At 42.1% G+C, this 15,954-nt stretch overlaps 1 protein-coding gene across 2 annotated transcripts in view; it reads right to left on the reverse strand.

Annotated features, from left to right (window-relative positions):
- Positions 1 to 9,208: 9,208 nt before the first annotated feature.
- scp2a (sterol carrier protein 2a) overlaps positions 9,209 to 15,954 on the reverse strand; it is a 91,285-nt gene continuing 84,539 nt past the window's right edge. For both annotated transcript variants that reach the window (XM_048539344.2, XM_048539345.2), the window contains 2 exons: positions 14,570 to 14,649; positions 9,209 to 9,816 (listed from right to left, as the gene is read on the reverse strand). In XM_048539344.2, the coding sequence (XP_048395301.1) occupies positions 9,721 to 9,816; positions 14,570 to 14,649 (176 nt within the window). In that variant the 3' untranslated portion in view covers positions 9,209 to 9,720. The remainder of the gene's footprint in view (positions 9,817 to 14,569; positions 14,650 to 15,954) is intronic.

Here is a 15,954-nt window from a genome sequence, read left to right on the forward strand (position 1 = left end):
TCCCCCTATAACCCACACACCCCTGAACACTATGGGCAATTTAGCACAGCCAATCCACCTAGCATGCACATCTTAGGACTGTGGGAAGAAACCAGAGCACCCGGAGGAAACGCACGCAGACACAAGGAGAATATGCAAACTCCACAGACAGTTGCCCGAGGTGGTAATTGAACCCGGATCCCTGGCGCTGTGAGGCTGCAGTGCTAGCCACTGAGCCACTGTGCCGCCCTCATTTCAAAGACAAGAATACAACAGCAGAGATGTACTGCTGAGGCTGTATCAGGCTCTGGTCAGACTGCATTTGGAATATTGTGAGCAGTTTTGGGTCCCTACCTAAGGAAAATATGCTGGCATTGGAGGGGTTCCAAAGGAGATTTACAAGAATGATCCTGGACATGAAGGGCTAGTCACACTGGGAGTGGTTGAGGACCCTGGGTCTGTACACGATGGAGTTTAGAAGGATGATAGGGGGATCTCATTGAAATTGAAAGAATACCGAGAGGCCTGGATTGACTGACTTGACGAAGATGTTTCTGAGGGGCTAGCCTCAAAGCAAAAATCTTTTAGAGTTGATATGAGGAGGAATTTCTCCAGTCAGAGAGTGGTGAATATATGAAATGATTGTCACAGAAAGCAATGGAGGCCAAATCATTAAATGTATTTAAGACAGAGACAAATAGGTTCTTGATTCATAAAGGGGATCAACTGTTACAGGGAGAAGGCAGAAGAATGAAGTTGAGAAACATATCAATCATGATTGAACGGTGGAGAAGGTTCAGTGAGCTGAATTGCTTAATTCCATCAGGGAGAATACACAAAAGCTTAAATTCACACACACCAACAACAGAATCAAAAATAGCTTCTTCACTGCCACTATTAGACTGATGAATGGCTCTCTAACTTCAAATAATATTGATCTTGCTAATGTTGATCTTGCTTTGTGCATCTCCTGTGCAGTGTAACGTGTATGTCTCGCTCTGTCTAAGAACTCTATGATCTGTATGTCCTTGTTTGCTATAACCTGCCTGCATTGCTTGCAAGACAAAGCTTTTTACTGTACTTAAGTGCACATGACTACAATACATCAAATTAAAAATTAAATAAAATTCTACTTCTCTATTTTATAATCTTATGGTTTTCTATAGGAAATGCCAGAATCTGACCCAGTGCCAATAAAGGAACAGTAGTACATTTCTAAATCTGGTGGTCTAAGAATTGGAAAGGCAGATTGGAAGTGATAGTGCTTCTATGATACTGTTGCTCCTGTTCTTCTTAGTAATATTGATCATGGGGTAAAAAATGCTTGTTGGATTGGTGCTGTTCATCTTTAGACAGTCCTTACTGCAGCCACAATACATAGGTGGTGGAGTGAGCTACTATTAAATCACTGTCAAGGGATTAATTCCAGTGTGTGGCCATGTCCTGGTCAGCAAAGCAGCAGTTGCAACCTCCAAATAGTGGGCATTCAATCACATTCCTGATTTCAGTCCTCTAGAGCTGTAAGAACATTGAAGGCTCATGTGCTAAGGCATTTTCTGTGGAGCGCCCAGTTTTGTCTGCAGTTAACCGACACCACCCCAGTCACCCTGATCCTTCCCTCCTTCCTGAATTTATACTGATTGAAGGCTGGGTATTGATGCTGCATAAAGGTCAAGGGTAGATGGCCGGAGATGGTCACTGCTTGCTAATTATCTGGTTTAAACATTTTGTACCACTACTTAGTCCTAGCCAAAAACATGTTTCAGAGATGAAGATTGCAGAATCATTAACAAACAGCCCCAACCAAGCCTTTGTTGATCAAACAGCTAAAGATCATCAGTCATAGAGATGTACAGCACAGAAACAGAACCTTCAGTCCAACACACACACACACACACAGACACAGATGTTTCGGGCCTAGATCCTTCATCAGAACAGCGGGATGGGGAGAGGATACTGAAATAAATATGAGAGATGGGGAGGTGGACTGAAGATGGATAAAAGAGAAGATAGGTGGAGAGGAGAGTATGGGTGGGGAGGTAGGGAGAGGATAGGTCAGTCCGGGGAGGATGGACAGGTCAAGGGGGTGGGATGAGGTTGTAGGTAGGAAATGGAGGTGCGGCTTTTGGTGGGACGAGGGGATAGGTGAGAGGAAGAACAGGTTAGGCAGGCAGGGATGAGCTGGGCTGGTTTTGGAATGCAGTGGGGGGAGGGGAGATTTTGAAGCTGGTGAAATCCACATTGATACCATTGGGCTACAGGGTTCCCAAGCGGAACATGAGTTGCTGTTCCTGCACCTACGGGTGGCATCATTATGGCACTGCAGGAGGTCCAGGATGGACATATCATTTAAGGAATGGGAGGGGGACCTCCCTCGCATTCCTTAGAAACCATTTCAACTCCCCTTCCCACTCCTTAGAGCTTTTCTGATGAAGAGTCTACGCCTGAAACGTCAGCTTTTGTGCTCTTAAGATGCTGCTTGGCCTGTGTTCATCCAGCTCCACACTTTGTTATCTCAGATTCTCCAGCATCTGCAGTTCCCATTATCTCTGAACTTTTGATCACCCTCACTTTATCTTCTAACAGATGTAACCCAGTCTTGCCAACATTGTAGCCCATGCAGGTCATTAGGTGAACCTGGAACACACATTTTTCCCCTCCTGTGGTAAAAACCCACTTTGGACAAACAGTTAAGAACTATGTCCAAGTACTCTAAATGCTCTTTATTAGTATTCCCTGGTATTAGCATGTCATCATGATAAATGGGGGTAGACATTGTAAAATGTTCTCCATCTCCTGGAAAATGGCACAGGCTGATGATACTCCAAAGGGCAGTCTTGTATGTTGGCACACATTCTTATGTGTAATAATTATAGCATGCTTCTGGGAATCCTCATACAATCACAATGGCAGGTACACATGGCTCATGTCATGACAGAAGCCCTCAACCAGTTGTGCATAAGACCTCCTTGCAAGGGACTGGGTATTTATTCAACTGTGAACATTGGTTTACTGTTTGTTTAAAATCCCCACAAAGGTGAACTGGCCCATCAAGCTTCACAATTAGGACAACTGGTTTTGTCCATTCCGCAAACTGGATTGGTTTGATGATCCCTTTGCTTTTGAGCCTCTTGATTTTTGCCTCTACTTCAGCATGTCAGGCAAAGGACACTGGGCAGTGGAGAAGTGTGGAATCGCTTCCTGGTCAACATATAAGGTGGCCTCTGCTCCTTTGATAGCCCCGAGTTCTTATTTATTTCACACTTCACTCAGGCAGCCATTTTCTAATTGAAAATTTTGAGCGAATCTGGGTGAATTTTTCTCAATCAATTTCACCCTATCAAGCTTTGGCTCGGGACCTTTACTACAATCAGCGGTAACCGAACCAGGTGCTTCTAACACGAGACCATCCTTAATCTGTAGAGAGACCCTGGTAGATAAGGCCTCAGCCAGGCTGAGAACCTAAGAGATGGAGTTCACAGCAAACTTTGTTAAAGAATGATTCTGCAATCACTGATACAGCTGCGCTGTTATCAACCTCCATTCGAACCGAGTGACCATTTAACCTGTCATTTATTTTGACTGATTCTGATTTGGATGTTGCTGTGCAATTTAACTGCTCCAAGCTACTCTCTCAGATACTGGCCTGAGTTTTCTTAATCAGTTGATTAGGACTCTCTTCCTGTCTCGTATCCACATTCTGGCAGCAACTACAATGGCTTGCCAGCCTAGATCTGAAGATGATGTTAACCGTTTGGCTTTGTTTTGGGGGTATTTCTGTGGGATGACCGAGAGTCCCTCTGTTCAGGATATGTCCTGAATGAAGCTATGCAGTTGCCTTCATTCAAGTGGTGTTCCCCAAACTCAGCCAGCCTAGCAAGGGTATCCACTTCTGTCAGAATACCCTGTAACTGTACCTTGTAAGTATTCTGCCTGGAGGTCAGTGCTGAGTGGTGTCCCGCAGGGCTCTGTTCTTGGGCCTCTGCTCTTTGTAGTTTTTATAAATGACTTGGATGAGGAGGTTGAGGGGTGGGTTAGTATGTTTGCTAATGACACAAAGGTTGGAGGTGCCATTGATAGTATCGAGGCCTATTGCAGGCTTCAGCGAGACATTGACAGTATGCAGAGCTGGGCTGAGAAATGGCAGATGGAGTTCAACCTGGATAAATGCGAAGTGATGCATTTTGGAAGGTCGAACTTCAATGCTGAATATAGGATCAAAGGCAGGATTCTTGGCAGTGTGGAGGAACAGCGGGATCTTGGTATTCAAGTGCATAGCTCCCTCAAAGTTGCCACCCAAGTGGATAAGGTTGTTAAGAAAGCATATGGTGTTTTGGCTTTCATTAACAGGGGGATCGAGTTTAAGAGGTTATGCTGCAGCTCTACAAAACCCTGGTGAGACCACACTTGGAATATTGTGTCCAGTTCTGGTCACCCTATTATAGGAAAGATATGGAGGCTTTGGAGAAGGTGCAAAGGAGGTTTACCAGGATGCTGCCCGGACTGGAGGACTTGTCTTATGAGGAGAGGTCGACTGAGCTCGGACTTTTCTCTCTGGAGAGAAGGAGGAAGAGAGGTGACCTGATTGAGGTGTACAAGGTAATGAGAGGCATGGATAGAGTCGATAGCCAAGGACTTTCTCCCCAGGGCAGGATTGACTGCTACGAGGGGTCATAGTTTTAAGTTGTTAGGAGAAAGGTAAAGAGGAGACATCAGAGGGAGGATCTTCACCCAGAGAGTTGTGTGCGCATGGAGTACTTTGCCAGTGGTAGTCGTGGAAGTAGGGTCATTAGTGACATTTAAGCGACTGCTGGACATGCACATGGACAGCACTGAATTGAGGGGAATGTAGGTTAGGTTATTTTATTTTTGGATTAGGATTAATCCACGGCATGACATCGTGGGCCGAAGGGCCTGTACTGTGCTGTACTTTTCTATGTTCTATGTTCTAACTCATAAGCTCCACTTATTGCATTTTCTAATGATAAAGCCAGCTATTGTGCCTCAGCGAGTAGGAACTTTTGCATGGTCACATCATTAATCCCATACACCAAACGGTCTCTCAGCATCTCACTGAGGGTTACACCAAAATCACATGTTTCTGCCAGTTATCTTAACCTTGTCAAAAATCCCAAAAGGGATTCCCCTGGCTCTCGAACATAATGAATAAAACTGATAGCATCTCAGAATTAGAGGAGGCTTGGGATCGTAATATTCCTTAGTTATTTCCATGAACTCTTGCAAGGTTTGAGTATTTGGTGCCTCAGGAAAAGTTAAGAGAATTACTTGTGGCTTTTCATCTGGCACAATGTCATTTGCTTGGAAAAAAATAACACATTCTTTCCACACACTGGGCTCAGTCTTTGAATGAGTCAAGCTTCCCAAATAGCGGCATGATGCCAGGAATGCTTACCCCAACTTAATGACAACGGTTGAGAGCACATCTCTTCAAGGGAGGTATTTTTCTCTTATCGTCACTGAAATATCTCCCCAAGTACCCCTTCACCCAGTTACCCATTACTTACACATGCATAATACATGACACTGACCCAGCTCATACAGAACCAGCCCCTAGGCTGAGCAGAACCCCTGACACTCCCATTTATATCTGTCAGTCAGGGTTCCCTGATTGGGGCTGTTAATCTGGTCCAATCAGATAACTCATATTCTCTGCTGTCCACATGCCTGACCTCATTCCAATCATTATAATAGGTCTACTACAGTCAGAAACTGTGGATTTTATAAATGGGGAACAGAAAGAGATGGCCGACAAATGCATACTTTAAATATGCTCTGTCATTACAAAGGAAGGCACAAATAACATCCAAAAATATGGAGGAACACAGGGCCTAACGGGAAGAAGGAACTGGAAGAAATTAATATTAATAGGAAAGTAGTAATAGGGAACTAATGGGATTAAAGGCAGATCAATACCCAGGGCATAAAAAGCTTCAACTCAGAGTACTTAAAGAAGTGACCCTAGATGTACTAGTGATCATTATCTAAAATTCCATATATTTTGGAACAGTTCCTATGGATTGAGGGGTAGCTAATGTAATCCCACAATTTAAGAAGGGAAACAGAGAGAAAAGACCAAACTATAGACGAGTTAGTTTGAGATCTGTAATAGGGGAAATATAAAAGGTGTAGCAGATTACTTGGAAGATAGTGACAAGATCAAGGCAGAGGATTTCTATGGATTCCTCTGCTACAGCAAGCAGTTGAAGCCCGAATATTGAATGTTTTCAAGGAGTTAGACATGATTCTTCAGTTTAAAAGCAGATGGGAAGAAAGCAGGAACCAGATGGGGCAGCACATTGTCTCAGTGGTTATCACTGCTGCCTCAGACCACCAGGGACCTGCGTTCAATTTCATCCTTGGGCGACTGTCTGTGTGGAGTTTGCACGTTCTCCCCATGTCTGCGAGGTATTCCGGTTACCTCCCACAGTCCAAAGATGTGCAAGCTAGGTGGATTGGCCATGTTAAATTGCCCAAAGTGCTCAGGGATGTGTAGATTAGGTGGGTTATAGGGCGATGGGTCTGGGTGGGATGCTGTGAGGGTGAGAGAGAACTTGTTAGGCCAAAGGGCCTGTTTCCACACTGTAGGGATTCTATGAGACACTGCATTGGATGATCAGCGATGATAATATTGAATGGCAGCTAAGGCTCAAAAGGGACAGATGGCCCACTACTGCTCCTACTTCTATAAATTTTAACAACAATTTGGCTTGTCAGCTGCTGAAGGTTTTAGGAGATATGACAGAAATGAATAAAGAATAATTGGGGTCATCAAGACAAGCCTAGACACCAAGAGGAAATCGTGATAAGGAACACAGGATCAAAGTTACAAAACAAATTTGGGACTTCTAATCAGATTTCTTCTCATATAAGACCAGTCTGCAAGGCCCTGCATTGTTGGTAGGGTCACACACTGCTGTTGCATATCAGGAAATCCTAGTTATGATGCCTGTAATTTTTTATTCATTGAAAGCAAAGGAATGAAAAAAAAATTCTAGTATGTTGACTCACCAATAAAGAAGAATCTTGAAATATTCATCACAAAACATGCTCGTCATAAAAATGAATTTTCAGTCAGAAGTCCAAAATGGTGACTGCCAGCAATTCCTCTGAAATGGTTGTATTCAGATAGCTTCAACATTCTAGCTAATCTAAATGGACTATGATCCGCTGCTAATTACATCTACAGTCAACCTGTTTCATTTTATATGCTGGTTAATTGGAATTACTTTATACTTTAGGCATGTAGTGTAATAAGCACAACCACACCAACAGAATCTAAATATCCACATGCTTTAAATCCAAATTTAAGATTTAAATGATCTCCCAACAGTGGAGTGACAAGAGGGGTAAGAAGAGAAACAGCTGCAAATTTTTAAAAAAACTGGCTTCAACAATCACGCAAATTTTGACCAACAGAAAAATAGTTGGAATTTGCATTTCGGTAAAAATATTAAACAGCCCCTGTTAGTTGTTACAGAACCATAGAGATGCATGACACAGAAACAGACGCTTCGGTCAAACTTATGCATGCTGACTGGATATCCTAGATAAATCGAGGTCCATTTACCAGCATTTAGCTCCTTTCCCTCTAAATCCTTCCTATTCATATACCCATCCAGATGCCTTTTAAATGTTGTAATTGCACCAGCCTTCACCACTTCCTCTGGCAGCTCATTCCATACATGCACCATCCTCTGCATGAAAAAGTTGCTCCTCAGGTTCCTTTTAAATCTTTCCCCTCTCACCTTAAAACTATGCCCTTTAGGTTTGGACTCCCACACCCCAGGGAAAAGACTTTGTCTATTCACCCTATCCATGCTTTTCATGATTTTATAAACCTCTATAAGTTCACCCCTCAACTTCGACGCTCCAAGGAAAATAACCCCAGCCTATTCAGCCTCTCACTACAGGTCAAACCCTCTAACCCTGGCAACATCCTTGGAATATAAAAGCAGCGATGTGCTTCTGAGACTTCATAAAGCTCTAGTTAGGCCCCATTTAGAATATTGTGTCCAATTTTGGGCCCCACACCTCAGGAAGGACATACTAGCCCTGCATCGTGTCCAACAGAGATTCACACGGATGATCCCTGGAATGGTAGGTTTGAATGGTACTATGAACGGCTAAGGATCCTGGGATTGCACTCATTAGAGTTTAAAAGGTTGAGGGGAGATCTAATAGAAACTTACAAGATAATGTATGGCTTAGGAGGGGCGGACACTGGGAAGTTGTTTCCGATAGGCGGGGAGACTAGGGCCTGTGGACACAGCCTTAGAATTAGAGGGGGTAAATTTAAAAGGGAAATGAGACGACATTTCTTCAGCCAGAGAGTGGTGCGCTTGTGGAATTCATTGCCACGGAGTGCAGTGGAGGCTGGGACATTGGATGCCTTCAAAGCAGAGATCGACAAATTCTTGATCTCACAAGGAATCAAGGGCTATGGGGAGAGTGAAGGGAAGTAGAGTTGAAATGCCCATCGGCCATGATTTAAATGGGGGAGTGGACTTGATGGGCCAAATGGCCTTACTTCCACTCCTATGTCTTATGCACTCCAAAGTCTTTGTTCAGTGACACTGCCCAGGACTTTACCATTAAGTGTATAAGTCCTGCCCTGACTTGCCTTTCCAAAGTGCAGCATCTCACATTTATCTAAATTAAACTCCATCTGCCACTCCTCAGCCCATCTGATCAAGATCCTGTCATACTCGGAAGTATCCTTCATTGGCTTTACCTCTTATGTTCATATCCAAATCATTTATATAAAGCCGTGGATCCAGCACCGATCCTTGTGGCACACCAGTGGCGTCAGGCCTCCAGCCTGAAAAGCAACCCGGAACCACCATGTTCTGTCTTCTACCTTCGAGTTAGTTTTGTATCCAAATAGCTGGTTGTTCTTGTATTCCATGTGATTATTGAACCTTTTGCTTTTTTGGGGTCAGACAATTCATTCAGTAAATTGCCCAGAAAATTTCTAAAATATATAAATCAGATATTTAAAAAGATGTTTTATCTTAATCAAAGCCCTCTACCCAGGCACATGGATGCTGTTTTGCCCAGTGACATCAATGGTTATAATTACTTAGATCTGTAAAGTTATCATTAACTATAAAAGCATAGCAAAATAGTTTACATGCTTGGCAGCATTTTCCATTACCATAGGGTCTCAAAGTGAATCCAGAAATGAAACAAGTCAGTAATTCACAAAGGCTTAAATTAGGAGTTATTTTATTTTATTACCAGGGATAACTTAATATCTGGCATAATAAATCCTGAAAGTTTGTTGATTAAGAAATTGCAACGATGACAATTTAATGAACTCAACGGTAAGGTAAATTTAAAGAGCGTGTACTTGGTGTAAATAAGTCAAGACAACTGATCCATTAATAACAAAGTCTGATAGCTGTGCTTGTTCGATACAGAGATATAGCTAGTAATAAAGCATTTTACAAAATATATTTTAAGTTACATTTACATCATTTCAGAAATCAACTGAATCAGCTAGAACATAACTAATTGAATATTCCCAAATCTGCTCAGCAAGATACCAGTATTACAAACTTCAAGTGTTATTAGAAAGTATCAGAAATTAGTCCCGATTGTTTCAAAGCATGAAGATAGTGGCTCCTAACCTCCTTTCTAGTAACCTGCCATTTGCATATAATGAGGTCAGAGGTCAGGGCTGTTGTCCAGATAGCTACGAAAATCACTTGGGATGAACTTTCACAGTTTGGCTTTGCCGGGCTGAAGCTGTAGATTTTGAAGTTTCATGGCCAGGCCCATATTACCTGCAATTTTCAACTTCCCCTGAAAGAAGGCCTAAAAGAGAAAAATAATTTTAAAATAAGTATTCTCCACATGATACAAGCCATTGTAATGAAACCCATTCTTACTTTCTTTTACACAAGGGGCATCGAATCAATTGACTCTCAACTTAGGGAGAAATTTGGTACAAAGTAAAGCTCAATCATTGCCTTAATATCTTATCGCTTCAAGCATTATTTTCAATTCTCATCCAAAGCATCCTTTTGGACTTGTTGAATGAGTGCTTTTAGTCCGGCTTCCTTTCAAATTCTGGACTTCAAGAATGTAGCACTATACAACTCTACCTTTGAAATTTTAAAAACTATATAATCATCATGCATTCTTTTGTTAGGCTTGCAGTTATTTAAAATTGTAACAAAAGAGAGAAAGGGCGACATAATGAAGATTACTGACTGTAAATATAGGCGTTTCCCCTGAAGTTAGTTCTGAGCAGGAGCAACACAGAGTTGTCCATCATGAAATCAAAGTGAACATATAAAGGAGAATGTAAATGTCCTGGATATGTGCTTAGAGCTGCATTTCACTTTACCCTTGGATGGCAATGTAAGAGGAGGATGAGGAACCTTGATCTCACTCCAAGTACTCCTCTGTCAGGAAACGGTACAGGAAACTGTTAAAAGGGCATCCCAGAGCTGCCCAGCCCCTTCACTTTCCCCAAGGTAAAGGTGATGTAAAAGGGAAGCTGCCTGGGCATATACATCATTCCTGCACACATTATCAACACTTTACCCTCTCTAAGAACATGCTGTAGGCTGATCTGCAACAGTTGGAGAAGGCAGCTCATGTCCACTTTCTCGAGGGAAACTAGGGATGGACAATAAATGCTGGCCAGCCAGCGATGCCCACATCGCGCAAGTGAATAAATAAAACTCTCACTCAGCAAATCCTAACTGCACACATTTCAGGGAGGAAACATTGCATGAAACTTACAAGGCACATTCAAGGCTGTGACATGTTATGCATCCAACTCCCTCATAGTGAAATGGTATGGATTAACAAAGTGCACAAAATATTGCCCTGCATGTTAAATGCTGTCATAGAGCATGGTTATGCAAATCTAAGTAATGTTACAGTTTCCGTGCACTCTGAAGCATTGAAGAGAACCAGATGAAAGAAGAATCTGAAAGAAATTTCAGGGTTCTCCTCAACCTGATGGCTTTCATGGAAGAGTAGATTCTTCATGACTTGTGTGCCATACTCTCTCAGGTGATTTCAGAGCTACGCAATTTTAGTGCAATGTAAGTGCACTGTCTCACTGCTGCTTTTTACCAACAGTAACACACAATAAATTAGTTACTTAAAAATTGTTATAAGTTTGAGTGAAAACTTCAGTGTGACATTAAAAAGGATAATGCAAAATTTATTCTGTAATAGAAAAAAAAAGCAGCCAAACAAGTTAGACCTTGCATTTACGTAATGCAGGGTCCTGCTTGTAATATCAGCAATTTAAATACAAAGTTTCACTCCAGCCATGTCATTGTCAATGCAGCTGACAATTAGGTAGTTTCCAGCTTCTTGGGCTCGGTGAAACTACATGCATTCCTCATTCAGATACATCTTCTAAGCATTCTATTAATCCTGACCCTCACCATTATCATTAATTGTCCTAACTCCCCTTTCCTTTGCAGCCAAGAATCCTATTTGTTGGCCAAATTATGAAGGACACAGCACAAGGGGAGACAATGGCTTAGTGGTATTATCGCTGGACTGTTTACCTGGTCTGTGGATTAAGTTTATGTTCTGGGAACCCGAGTTTTTATTCTGCCATTGCGGATGGAACTTGATTTCAATAAAAATCTCGTACAAAGAGTTAATGATGACCATGAAACTACTTTTGGAAAATCCCATCTGGTTCACTAATGTCCTTTAGTGCCATCCTCACCTGTCTGGTCTTCAGACACACGTCGATGTGGTTAACTCTTAACTTGACTCTTAATCTCTGGGCAATTAAGGATGTCTGATGAATGCTAGCCTAGCCAATGACACCCTGATCCTGTGAATTAATAAAAATGCAGTGCGCCCTTTCTGGGTTATATGGAGTGCCCTCTTTGAGCAATTCTCTGAAGGTCTGCGCTGCACAGCCCTGATGGAAATGTGGGCAGCACTGTACCTTTACTCTGTGCCAGTCTGTGGGTTTCTAATGGCTCTCACTAGCCAGTTTTAGATGGGGTACTTCTGGTCTCCTGGCAGACATCCTTTTACAGTCGAGAATCTTAAAGAGAGAGTCTGGAACCTCTGACCGTTCAACGTATAGGAGTAGTGTGGCAAATCCAGGATGTCCAGCAAAGACCTACAATGTGGCCTCATTGGTCACAAATTCATTGAACATTAACAAACTACAGTACTTTCAAGTTCACAAATGACCCTGGTTGGTGATGAGGTGCTCCCAAAGCAACACGGGTAAACTGGTAGTGGCCTGCACCTGGAGAAGCCAGTGATGTCTGAGAGTCCTTATGCCTTAGCTGTTTGACTCTCAATGGTGAAGAGGTAGTCTGTATTGAAAATGGCATCAGCAATATCTCGCACACACATCTGAGTGATACACTGATGGATGACAGAGAGGTCCCCAGATCCTTCCAAAACAATCTGCTAGCAAACAAATTAAAGGTAACGTGACCTAGACAGGCCCTGGGATAGGACTGCCACCCAATCATTGTTAATGCAAGCTCTCATCCTTCGAAATGATGGATTGGGAGATTCTTGGTCATAGAGTCAGAAGAGACCCTTCAGCCCACTCAGACTGCATCAATTCCCTGTCATTGCTGTTATCACGAAATGATGGAACAATAAACATTACAAAGACAGTTCCTCTGAGCACCTTTAGGGGGTCCTGTCCCGTGGCTTCTTCTTTCCAGACAGTGCAGCTGACACTGGGGGCTGTTATTGCTGCTGGGTTTGCTGAAACTCTCGTCTCCTTCTCTTACTCTTTCTCAGTAGATCAATGCCACAAGAAACCCTGTTATGCCAGCAGGGTTACACAGAGTTAACAGTCATGTCTCAATAAAAGAGATGACACATGTGACCTTATCAACTGTCCTGTGGACAAAGTGTCCATGCTCCACTGAAGGAAGGTTTCTGCTAGCAGATGCCCATGAAGCATGATCCCCCACAGTCATCTTACATATGACAGCCCAAAGACTTACACTTCTGAGACAGTATACGGCAGCTGCTACCATATGTTCTTCCAGTATTTGCCTGGCCAACTGGGAATGTCAGCTTTCCTTCTCACATTGAGACTGCAAAGGGTCACCCACTGTCACAATGGAATAGTCATGATTGCTTCAGGGCATATGTAGATTCTCTGATCCGTACTGATCTCTAGATGAAGTGAGAATTTTTAGCAGAAGGATATAATGGCTTAATCCGTTGGAAGACTGACCACTGCAATGCCTCAAAAATGTCCCAAGCTCCACCACCAGAGGAAAATAAAATTACTTACACTTATCGTTTTGGATTGTGCAGCTGCTGATTTGCAAATTAGGAGCATGATGTTAATACAACTGGCTCTGCAATTAATGAGATAGAAATGCGTGCAGATAGTTTTTCAACTCTATAATTAAAATCTCACTATCTAATGTGTGAAAAATTAAATCAGTGATATTTTCTTAGAGGGAATATGACTTTTTTTTTAAACACTCTCATCCAAATATGTTATTGCACTTATCATTATTCTCGCCATCTCAAGGAGGGGATAATTCTGCATGACATCTGAAGTTTGGGAACTTGGACTCAGTTTTGCTTCTTGTCCCTTTGTGCCATGGTTTATTTAGCAACATTTTTTCATTCATAGCATCCCAAGTGTCTCTTATTTTCTCCAACATTTTGCGGAATTTAAATTCTTAACTTTACTTCTTGTATTGCTAATTGCGAAGTAGCACATTGATTAGAGGAGCTGTACCTGACCCAGTGAATACTCAAAACTGACATAACGGTTACCATAGGTTCGATGGTCAAACAGTTGTAACACTAGGAGACTGAAAGTCATGAATTCAAACCCAGCCATGCAACTGAATTTTAAATTGGACAATTTGGCTGGCAAGAAAATGACCCATAGAAAATCAAGCACATGGTTGGTTCTTACTGCCCTCTGGACACAACGATAAATGCAAGTCATAAAAATGACATATACCCATGTCTATTCAATGAAGAGGAAGAAGTGATGAACGTTGTCATACATGTGCACACTACATTACCAAAGATTCAAAATTTCCCCTATTAAAGTTGTATGGATAGTGTTAGATTTCCCTTAATCCATGATATATTTATTCACGTGAACTAAAATTAATCAAACAAGTCTAAGTATGCTGCAATGGCTGAGCTGAATCATTTATTGGCAGGAATGTGATTGGCTTTGCATTTCAATATAGTTTGGGCAGGTTCGGGGTGGGCAGTTGGTAATTCCTTCATTTTTGATAAATCTTGGACAAGAGCCCCCAGTTCTATCAAGATTTTGTGTCTTTCCAGTCCATTCATGTGAACTTTGAGTTTTCAAGTGAGCTACAGCACTGAAAAGTAAACTTAATAGAATGCAATTTTCCAGCGAAGTGTATCGTTGTGTATGTTTGGGGAGTTTGATGCCATGTCTGCATTTTGTTTCCATTATTCATTTTGCTGCAACAGGTGTTAAAAGCAACATGATGGAATGCAGGAAAAAGGCATATAGCCAAATAGTCTGCAATTTGAAAAGAAAGCAATTGATTTGATAAATCCTGCCTTCTACTTAACGTTTTATATGGAAACTACTTACAGTCTGGGGATTCATCTTGCCAGTCATCAGAGCTAACAAATCATCATCAGACATAGTTATGGTGCAGTCAGCTTTCTTCTCTGAATTCAGACACAGAAAACAAAAGTTAAGTTTTCTTGAAAGGAAATCCATTTATAGCCTTAATCAAAACAAAGCAGGTTAAGCTCAGTGACTATATAGTTCTTTTCTTAGGTTGTCATAATTAATTACGGGAAAACTATACATCTTGTATTTGCAGAACTACAGTGAAATTTCTTCTGCTATATTCCAACATTTTATAATGAAAAGGGAAACCTTAAACACCAAAACAGCAGACCAATTTTTTGTTATCCCTACACTGAGTGAAACTGCCAACCACTGTCAGATTTAGGTATTTCTACAGTGGGAACAGGAGTGACTAAAATTCTGACAATTAAAATCCAGTTTACTGGAGTGACGATTGCAGCCAGTAGAGATTTTCCCTTAACCGTCTGGCTAAGATTTAAACATTGGTCCTGGAACTGGAATATCTGAAACAACAAACTAGTCTCGTAATGACAATGTAACTACTGTCAATTGTCATGAAATGTCATCTGGTTTACCAATATCCTTTAAAAAGGAAAGAAATTTGCTATCCCTAACTAGTTTGGCCTACATTTTTTTTTTCTATTCATTTGTGGCATGTGAGCATCTCTGGCTGGCCAGCATTTATTGCCCATCGCTACTTGCCCTTGAGAAGGTGGTGGTGAGCAGCCTTTTTGAACTGCTGCAGGCTTCCTGCTGTAGGTTGATCCACAGTGCCATTAAGGAGGGAATTCTAGGATTTTAATCCAGCACAGTGAAGGAATGGCAATGTGTTTTCAAATCAGGATGCGGAGTGGCTTGGAAGGGAACTAGAAGGTGGTGGTGTTCCCATACATCTGCTGCCCTTGTTCTTCAAGATGGAAGTGGTCATGGGTTTGGAAGGTGCTGTCTGAGGATCTTTGGTGAATTTCTGCAGTGCCTCTTGTAGCTAGTACACACTGCTGCTACTGAGCATTGGTGATGGAGGGAGCGGATGCTTGTGGATGCAGCACTAATCAACCTTGCTGTTTTGTCCTGCATGGTATCAGCTTCATCCAGGTTGCAGGTTGGGGGAGGGGGGGGGGGGGCGGTGTGGAGGACGAGGAGGCGAAGTAAGAGTATTTCGGTCACATTCCTGACTTATGCCTTGTAAATTGTAGCCAGGCTTTGAGGAGTCAGGAAAAAGAAGTTACTCACTTCTGACTTGCTCTTAAAGCCACTGCGTTTATGTGGTGAGTCCAGTTGAGTTTCTGGTCAATGATAACCCCCAGGCTGTTGACAGTGGGGGATTTAGGGATGGTAACACTACTGAATGTCAAGGGGCAGTGGTTAGACTACATCTT

This window comes from Stegostoma tigrinum, chromosome 8 (assembly GCF_030684315.1).
Source record: "Stegostoma tigrinum isolate sSteTig4 chromosome 8, sSteTig4.hap1, whole genome shotgun sequence".
Taxonomy (NCBI): Eukaryota; Metazoa; Chordata; class Chondrichthyes; order Orectolobiformes; family Stegostomatidae; genus Stegostoma; species Stegostoma tigrinum.